This window comes from Centroberyx affinis, unplaced genomic scaffold (assembly GCF_046629955.1).
Source record: "Centroberyx affinis isolate AG114_WGS23_722 - 3 ecotype Tasmania unplaced genomic scaffold, CSIRO-AGI_Caff_v1 ptg007195l_1, whole genome shotgun sequence".
NCBI lineage: Eukaryota > Metazoa > Chordata > Actinopteri > Beryciformes > Berycidae > Centroberyx > Centroberyx affinis.
In genome coordinates, this window is record NW_027283638.1 from 4781 (window position 1) to 15000 (window position 10220).

Genomic DNA, 10220 nt, shown 5'->3' on the forward strand with positions numbered 1-10220 from the left:
TTCTGGATCTATCCTTCTTGAGTCATTTCTTTATCCTTAATTTATCCAGGCAAGAACACTGGAGTAAAATCTAATCTTTGAATAAACAGTAAAAGCTGTTAACGTTCGTAAACAAAACAACTTATTGCTGGTTTTCACACTGCCATCCTCCCTGTGGTGTAAAAAGTTGATCTCAGCCTGGAATGCAGCAGCGTCTTCTTACAGACAGTTTAACGAAAGAACAAACTGACCTGGATGTTATCAAGTGTAATTAGCTGTAATGTGTTTTACTGTCGGCTTTAACAGCAGACTGATGAAGATCCAACAGGCTTTTCACAGCCTGCCGGCCGCAAAGCAGCAAGCAGGTTTAGCAGCATGTCAGTGGGGAAGCCTGAGCAACTTTTTACAGTTCAGAGCCAGAGAGTGAGCTGAGCTCTGCCAAAACAAAACATGAGCTTTCTCTCTTATATTTGCATTTTTCATTACATTCACAGTCTTCCATATTTTCTCCCGTGAAGTTAAAAAAATGGATTTTAAGTAACCAGTCTTGTCAGCATTAATTTGACATTTTGATGACCTGTTTTTATATCTTTGGATATATGCATGTAATACTTTGATATTTGTATTGTGCTTTGTATTTACTCCTATGAAATTTGTGTGCGTGTGTGTGTGTGTGTGTGTGTCAATAGGTTGTTGGTCCAGTGGAGATGATAGGTTTTTTATTGTTTCTGTTCACCTGCCCAGGGACTACAGATGGAAATTAGCTAGCAGCTAAATCTGGTACAAAGCATCTGCTCTCTTTATTTGAGATTAATGTGTTTTGTACATGGTCCCCGATATAAATAAACTCAAACTAAACTAAACTACACCTCTTCTACTGTCAACCATGAGACCTCTCTCTCTCTCTCTCTCTCTCTCTCTCTCTCTCTCTCTCAGTGAGTAGTGATAAATTTGTTTTTAAGTAATTGAAGCATATTACAATACTGTTTTTAAGGTTTTTATCTTATTAATAATTATCAAGATAATATTGTATATCGAGATAATTTTGGTCAAGACAATCGTACTGTGAAATTGAAACATATAGGCAGAGCTGTGACTCGACACGCTGCAAAGATCTTCGTAGTTGAGATAACAAAGACTGAGAAGGCGACTCATTGTGGATTAGAAGGGTCAGTTTCCCACACAGAGTGGCAATCTTTTATTAAAGCATCTTTGTTGCTGCTTGGACAGAACCAACTAGCCAGGGAAAGGGGGGGAGGATGGTTTACAGAGACACAGAGGAGTTTTTATTGCTATTGGTTGAAATTACAAGTAAATATTATAAATTAATAGTAATATAATGTTTGATTTCATATCTAAGAAGAGTTAGATCTCCAAAAAAAAAAGAATGCAGTTTCCCCAACCAATCCCCATCCAGCAGATACTGGATGATTTGACATGCAACAGAAGTCAACCGTTGCATTTGCAAGTCGGACTCTCTGGTCGACCATCTGCCTGCACCGAGCGTCTCTGAGTCGCCCGGTAATCTCCATCAGTCACGGCTCTAAAGTCATATTTTGCATATGAATATTGCTGGATATTAGCTAATGCCGTATAAAGCCGAGGAGCGAGCGTCAGGCTTTTACACGCCGTCATTGTCTGACGCTTCCTCGAACCCACGAGCTAGCCGCCTTCCAACCGCCGGGCGCCGACCCACTTTGCGTACGCGTGTTCGCGGTCGCGTTTCCTTTCAGGCGGGATGGAGCTCTTCCCAGCAGCGGTTGACAATAATTCCTAGATGTATTTGCTTATGTAAAATGTTTTGCTAGTTTACGTGCGATTTCAATAAATGAAGCAGCAGCCCAGATGTTGTGTGTGGCTTTGAGGAAAGTCATGCGGACAAAGACGGAAACTCAACGGTCATTTCACTATTGTGTCGCTCTGAAAGAAATCACAGATGTGTATGAGATGGGATTTGCCTAATTCCATAACGATATCTCTGCCAAGCAAATGGATTTTGCATGTTTTCAACTTACGATGTTTCATGTGCGATGTGATACTGTACACAGAGCTACTGCTGTTGGAGCAGAGAGACAGCTGCTAAGAACATTTTGCAATTTAACTTTAAATTATTTTTTCCCGGCACCAGCTCTGAATCTCTCTCGCTAGATTCAGGGGAAAAATTAATAATGGAGTTGAAAACAAAATGGCCATTCAGTCTGAATATCAGGCCAAATCTCTCAGAAGTGATTCACTGCAGGAATTGAACTGACGCTCTTATAGAGAAACAGACAAAGTGAAACTGTTGAAGTTCAGGTTTTAATTCGGACAGACGGAAAGTTTTTCTGGATGGACAGATTTGTCACCGTCCGTTCAGCCAATCAGAGGCGTTCCTACGTTTGTTTTGTAGAAACTAGCCGTGAACACAGAGACAACGGTCTGACCGAAACAAAGAGAAACCAGAGAAAGCCTGGTGGAGCGTTGGGATGACTGGAGGTTTTCCAGCTCAGTTTCTTATTGAATTTATACCAATACACACAAATCTATCATCAATAATTCTGTGTGTTTTCTGATGGATCAGTTTGGCCTCGATGGTGTGAATCTGGTGCCAAAATCCTGCTTGGTGCTCATGATGAAGGCTGAGAATGGAAAGAAGGAATAACAAACTGTTTTCTGAGTTTAGACCAGATCATCTGTGTTGGTCGGTCTTCTGGTTTGGTCTACAGTCCAGTTCAGAGCGCAGGTGATTTGTTAATCTAAACAGAAGAAGAAACTTCACTTCCTAGATCATTAATATTACATTCAACCAGCAGTAAGAAGGTGAAGAGTCGAGGAGAAAGGTGGAAAATATGGAGAATACGGCTCAACAATTAATCGTAGATAATCATATATCGCAGTTTTATGTTTCCGCAATCATGTAATTCAGCGATATTGAAGTGTTTTTCATATTTCCAGGTGTGGTTTATCAAGTGCTTATCAAGTACTCCTGGCCAATCACAGCCTCTGAGTGCTGAACCTGCATCATGTGACCAAAACCAACGTTCAGATGAAGCAGCGGAGAAACTTTACAGAGAGAATCTGTGGAAAAGAAACGGATCGGCCCGACGTTAGAGAGCAAAATCCTGAAAACGATTAAGTTCCTAAAAGCGGATCCTGGTCTCATCTGGAGACTCTTTGGTTTGAAACCAGATGGGCATGAAGCAGGAATTATTTATTATCTGAATTTAGTAAATAAGGACACAAGAGGAAGTCAGTAAGAGTGAAAACAAGACTTTCCAGCTGCTGCATTGAAAAAGTTCAAACAGGGCAATAAAATAAATGTGTTTCCTGAATCAGACAAATAATCATGATCACAATATTTACCAAAATAATCAGGTTTATAAGCCACTCTATGATCTAGATTTTAAACCTAATTAACATCATCAGAGAGTTTTTTTAAATCAGAGCAGAGTGTTTTTAAGACATTAATAACAGATACAAATGAAATCTGATTCAGATTTAATTTGTTTTGCGGTTTGCCACCAGATCTGATCGCAAATATCTGCTTCAGAAAAACAACAGAGGTATTTGATCAGATTAACCAAACATCCCAGAGGAAACACTGTAATAACACTTGTACAGAGAGCAGGCACACACACACACACACACACACACACACACACACACACACACACACACACTCTGTTTGTGTAATGTTTGCCTTCAGTCTTTGCATTCATTCAAATGTATTTCTGTCTGTGGAGGAAACACTGACAGCATGTTGGTCTTTATCTGTGTGTGTGTGTGTGTGTGTGTGTGTGTGTGTGTGTGTGTTTGTGCGAGTGAGTGAGTGTGTGCAGTGCATGTGTGTTTTTGACGTGTGTGTGTGTGTGTGTGTGCTTTTGTCCCTCTAAATATGTGTGTGTGTGTCTGTGTATGCATTTATTAGTCAGCATCACGGTATGTGTGTGTGTAGGCATGCATACCTTTGTCACTCTTAGTGTGTGTGTGTGTGTGTGTGTGTGTGTGTGTGTGTGTGTGTGTGTGTGTGTGTGTGTGTGTGTGTGTGTAATTACACCTTACTAGTAAAGCTCGTCTGTCTCCGGGTCCGAGTCGTCACGTTACGCAACAAACTCCCGATTCCTAAGACGGCGATGACATGCGAACGTGAGATGACGCACGCCGCACATCATCACCGTCATCACCATCATCATCATCATCATCATCATCATCATCATCACCCCCCCCCCCCCGCAGAAACAGAAGCAGCATTCCTGCGGCTCGCTGTGCTGGTTTGAGGCGTGGCAGCGTTATGAAACCGCAGCCGCTCATACTCATACTCTATAAAATTTTATTATCTTAAAAGTTTAATATCTTAAATATTTTAATAATGTTTTTACTGTCCGGGGTTTACAGCGTTCCTTTGTTCACGCCGCGTTGCCGCCACACGTAAAGGAAAGTCAGAGTTTAGCAGGAGGAAGGAGGGAAACGCCGCAAAAGCTGTGAAAGTTCAAAAAGTGAAAGAAAAAACTTGTTTAAAGGAGAATTCTGCTGGGTTTTTTTTTTGAAGTCAAAACCACCAGTCCAGGTTCCTCTCTGCTGTCTGCACACTGTCAGCAGAGGCACAGATATCTTTCTTCCATAAACCAGTGTGCTGACAGGATAATAAATCAGTTCAATTAAGTTCAATTATGTTTAGATCAGTTCAGTTCAGTTCAGTTCAGTTCAGTTCAGTTCAGTGTGGTTTATTGTCATGAGGTAGGTAACGCGTTTCTGGAGCATCAAGTAAGAGATCAACATTTTTCAAGTACTATCAATGTGTGTGTGTGTGTGTGTGTGTGTGTGTGTGTGTGTGTGTGTGTGTGTGTGTGCAACAAACAAACCCCATTAACAGGTTTCCATGGTTATTATTTATTTATTTATTTATGTTTTATTTGATAGGGACAGATACAATATACATAGACAAACTGAGAACAGCTATACGATGCAAGTATCAGCATTGTCTTCCAGTTGTCTTTCATTGTCTGTCAGTATTGTCTTTGTCTTTACGGTGTGCTAGCTTCAAATGTTTGATTTTACGCTGGCATAGTGCTGCCAGCTACGGTTGGAGCCATTTTCTTCCATCTTCCTAGCAATACCCTCGTGAACGGCCCGGTTACGATAGGAGTCGTCTAGTTTTCTTTGGACTGAATCTTCTGCCCAAATGGAGATTAGGCATCTGGTTTCACTTGCACTCCACCAACGTACATCAGTGCTCCTCTCCATTTTTTTGAGTGTTGGCGTGCTGTCACCATAACAACCACCACGTCCTGCATTGATGATGTATTTTCCTGTTCCGTCCTTGTCGGGGACGCATCAGGACGTATTAGCGTTTACACTACAAAAGATATGTGGTCAAATGCGTCCCAGACCACCTCGGCAAGTGGTTTGAGTGATCGGTTCACAATGCGTCTTGGTGGTCGTTTGTCCACCTGTGATCCGATCGCCCAAGACGCATTTTAAAACCAAGTGTAAACAGGCTTATAGTGTTTACAGCGGATGCTAATTTGCAACACCCGTCCCTAGAAGGGCTTTTGTGAGAATAAGAGATTAAAACAGTGAGGTAAGAAGAAGGTAAACCGAGTACAGCAAGATACAATAGAGCACAAGGTAAAAAAAAAAGAGGAAAAAAAAGGTAAACTGAGTACAACAAGATATGATAAAACACACATTTAGTAGTAACATAACTGCAGAAAACTAGACATGAGTACAAGTTTGTTGCTGAATGAACCAGGATTTGGTGACTCTCTCTAAAGTGGTGAAGTTTGCAGCAGATTTCAAGTGATCAGGTAGTGAGTTCCAGGACTTTCACAGAAAAATCTGTCTGAGCAAAAAGATGTTTTGCAGAATGAAACTTTACAGTTGCCACTTGAAGCTGCTCTGGTGGATCTGCTGCAGCTCTGTAGTCTCCTGATGTATTTACAGAAAGGCTGAGGAGCAAGTCCATTTAAACATTTAAACACAAGATTTACATAATGAAAATCAATAAAGTTTGCAAAACTTAAAATCTTGTATTTACTTAAAATGCGGCAATGATGGTACCTTATTTGCTTTTTGTCTAAGATTAAAGGTCTAAGGTTAAAGAAAAGGTTTTAAAGACATCAAAACAGTGAATAACTCAGTGTGTGTGTGTGTGTGTGTGTGTGTTAAGAGTTTCTCTACAGTTCAGTACATTACAGTTACACCTGTCAGTCAACTTTAACCCTCTGCCCTCCTCTCTCTCTCTCAGTGCCTCTGCCCAGGGCCGGGCACGGATATTTAGAGGGTCAGGGGCTGAAATCAACAAAAAGGCCCCTTTGCATTTATTTATATTAAATATATAAGAAATGTCATTCAAACAGGGCACTTTGGGGCTTGTAAGGCAAAGAGGTTTTATCTCTCTCTCTTCACTCCTGCTTTCTCTCTTTCATCCTCCTTTTCTCTCTCACGTTTTTATCAGTTAAATTCAACGTTCAACTATATTCAAATTATATCAGATTTGAATATAGTTTATTAATAATCCATAGGAGATTAGGTTTACCACACGCTAAAAACTCATAGACCGATTTGTCTTATTCATTGTACTAGAATTTATAACCTCCTCATCTCGTCTCCTCTCTCCTCTCCTTGTCTCCTCTCCTCTCCTATTCTCCTCCTCTCCTTGTCTCCTCTCCTCTCTCCTCGTCTCCTCTCCTCTCCTTGTCTCCTCTCTCCTCTCCTCTCCTTGTCTCATCTCCTGCTCTCCTCTCCTCTCCTTGTCTCCTCTCCTCCTCCTCTCCTTGTCTCCTCTCTCCTCTCCTGCTCTCCTCTCCTTGTCTCATCTCCTGTTCTCCTCTCCTCCTCCTTGTCTCCTCTCCTAATCCTCTCCTCTCCTTGTCTCCTCTCCTCCTCCTTGTCTCCTCTCCTCTCCTCTCCTCTTCTGCTCTCCTCTCCTCTCCTCTCCTCTCCTCCTCTCCTCCCCTTGTCTCCTCTCCTCTGGGGACAAACACACAAACTGCTCTCCAATTATAGTAGTGGGATACTCGTTTCAGGAAGTAAAAACAATGTAGCAAATAACACGTTTTGCATCCCTGCTTCATCATTTCCGCTCATTAAATATATACAGTAGTTTATTATAGTTTATTAATAACTCCCCTCCCCCCTCCTCCCCCAGGAGAAGACAGCAGTCCGGAGAATCTCCTCCTCCACGGTCCGTTCTCCAGGAAGCCGAAGCGGATCCGGACGGCGTTCTCTCCCTCCCAGCTGCTCCGGCTGGAACGAGCCTTCGAGAAAAACCACTACGTCGTCGGAGCCGAGAGGAAACAGCTGGCGAGCGGACTCTGCCTGACCGAAACACAGGTAGGCAGGATGCATGATGGGAAAAAGAGACGTTGGGGTTAGTGGGCAGGGGGATTGGAAGCTTTTATCCAAAGCACCTTAAAAACCCACCAAGCGGCACGGAGAGCGTGATTTGCTTCCGCGTATTGACGTATTTCCGAATGAAACAGAAAGTTAGGGCGGGAAGCGGCAGTGGGAGGGGCTTATTTGAATATTAATGAGATATGGAGGAAGTGGGCGGACAGCAGTCTGCTCTCTGTTGTGGAGGAATATTCTCCGCCTCCGTCGCCCGTCTGGGAAAAGAGTTTCAGGTGAAGCAGCCAGAAACAAAAACACTCCTTCCTCCATGCTGCAGCTGAACTGAACTGAGCTGCACGCTAGAAAAAAACAACAATAATTCCAACGGTTATCAAAATTTAATTGGATGAAATGTTTGTCTCCGCCCCCGACTGCAGGATGAGTCACACCAACAGAAAGGTGCTGTTTACTTTACATTTTGATATAAAAGTCCAAGAAATTTTGTCCTTTTTTTGGCCAGTGTTGGTGAACAGGTGAAGTCCAGCAACATCGGCAGAAAGTTATTATTCATTTCTTTTTTTCATTCTTTATTACTATGAGGGAGTTATATTTAGTATGGGGGGACCGAGTGGGAGTTGAACCCGAAACCCTGGCAGTTAGTGTCAGTGGTGGAAAGTAACTAAGTACATTTACTCAAATACTGTACTTGTACTGTACTGTATTTCCATTTTATGCTACTTTGTACTTATACTCCACTACATTTTAGAGGGAAATATTGTACTTTTTACTCCATTACATTTATTTCACAACTATAGTTACCAGTTACTTTTCAGATCAATATTTTATATTTAAAACATTTGATCATCTTTATAAAATAACTATAAAATAGCATTGTTATAGATTAGACTACCCAAAAGTATAGCTAAATTGTTAAGATTAGCTTCACGTTGACAACTTTAAAATGCTGCTTACATGTACATGTATGTCAATAAATCAGTATTAATATTCCAATAATTTATGAAAAATATAACTCTCTAAATGGGGACAGTTTGCATAATGAGTACGTTTACTTTGATACTCTAAGTACATTTTGCTGCCAATACTTATGTACTTTTACTTAAGTAAGATTTTGAATGCAGGACTTTTACTTGTAATGGAGTATCTTTACATTGTTGTATTGCTACTTTTACTGAAGTAAAAGATCTCAGTACTTCTTCCACCACTGGTTAGTGTTAGGGGTTCATGCTAAAAATATACGCACTCTCACACTCACACTCTTGCTACATTAAGGCACCAATCTGTGTTTTTTATTCATATGAAAGGAGGATGAAAGCAGGAAAACTCTGCTTCTTGTGGCTGTTAGACAAACTCCTCCTCACCTCCCCGCTCTTCCTCTGAATAGTTTACATTAAGGTAAAGACGGGGCTTCTTAGCTCCGCCAAGCGCTCGCGTCAGTCTATATTTAAGGCGTGGCGGCGGTCCAGGTTGCTGGAATAGCGAGGGACGGGGGGGGGGGGACGGGGAGTGAGTCGACGGTTAGTCAGCGGCAGACGCCCCCTCCGCCGGCACCGCGGCTCCAGCCAAACCCGGTTTCCCAAGGATGATTGACACTGTTTGTCATCTGGTAGCCACGGCGATACGGGCCCCGACGGCAGGGGCGATGACGTGACTCCTCTGAGATTATTTACGATTTCATTTCACAACCGTGGCCAAAGAGAGAGACAGAGAGAGATCCATCAATCAGTTCAGTCACAGCAATCAGCAGTTATTAATCAGCCGTAATTTAGAGCTTTTGCAATCATCGCAGTTTGGATAAGGGGGACGAAGGGATTTCAGGGCTTTGTTCCAAAACTCTTCATTTCTATTTTCATAATTAACTGTTACCTCATGTTCACTGCTTGGTCTTAAAAAAAAAATACACACACACAGATGATTGCATCCTCTAAAATGTTCAGACAAATGAACGAGGGGAAAAAAGCACCGCACATGGACAAAAACATTCACTGTTGTCACTTTTATTTTTTTACCATCATGTCAATAAGTTTTTGCGTCTGTTTTTAGCATGTATGTCAGTGTGCGAGCCTTTTTTTTTTTTTTTTACCTGCAAAGGAGGTTAAGTTCTCACCCCTTGTTAGTTAGTTTGTCTGTCTGTCTGTCAGCAGGATTTCACAAAAACTTATGAATGGATTTCCATGAAATCTGGTGGACAGATCGGCTTTGGGACAAGGAACTATTGATTAGATTTTGGTGGGATTTTTTTTTTTTTTAGCTGTAACTGTAAAACTAACGGAGATAGAGACTCGATTCCAAATCCTCAGAGGATGTTTGCACGGTCAAGACATTTTTCTTCAATTTGACTTCAAACTGAAGTGATAGGAATGATGTGTTTGGGTGTAAGAGCAACTTGGAGAATTGTTGAGTGTTGGTGGAGGTTTGCGCTCTTTAAATCTTTAAATGCCTCCTTATGTTCATTCATTTGACTTCTTTACCGCTCCTAAACACCTGGCTCACTCCTTGGTAAGCTTTGAGGCAAGAGCGTGTGCTTTTCTCTACACTATCCTCTAAAGCAGTGTTTCTCAACGTAGGGTCCGGGGACCACCAGGGGTCCTTGAGGGGGTTCCAGGGGGTCCCCAGCAAATTGGTGAATTGTTAAACTTGTTTTGATCATAGTTTCTCTGTTATCGCTCTACCTACAATACAGATAGTCATGGAATTCTGGACAAAATCATATCAAACAATAAAAATATTCTCAGATTTGGGTCCGAGAGACAAAATCTCATCAAATGGGGGGGTCTGTGGCTCTAATGTGGACTAAATTAGGGGTTCTTGATATGAAAAAGGTTGAGAATTGTGCTCAAGGTAGCTAATAATATCAAGAATATTCAGTAGTTTACTTTCATGCCAGAAACATGTTGTCAGAGCAGCTATCG

The 10220-nt window shown here is 41.6% G+C and overlaps 1 protein-coding gene across 1 annotated transcript in view; it reads left to right on the forward strand.

Annotated features, from left to right (window-relative positions):
• The first annotated feature begins 4091 nt into the window (after positions 1–4091).
• Positions 4092–10220, forward strand: part of LOC139639380 (homeobox protein EMX1-like) — an 8154-nt gene continuing 2025 nt past the window's right edge. The window contains exons 1-2 of the mRNA XM_071513463.1: positions 4092–4104; positions 7109–7293. Of these exons, the coding sequence (XP_071369564.1) occupies positions 4092–4104; positions 7109–7293 (198 nt within the window). The remainder of the gene's footprint in view (positions 4105–7108; positions 7294–10220) is intronic.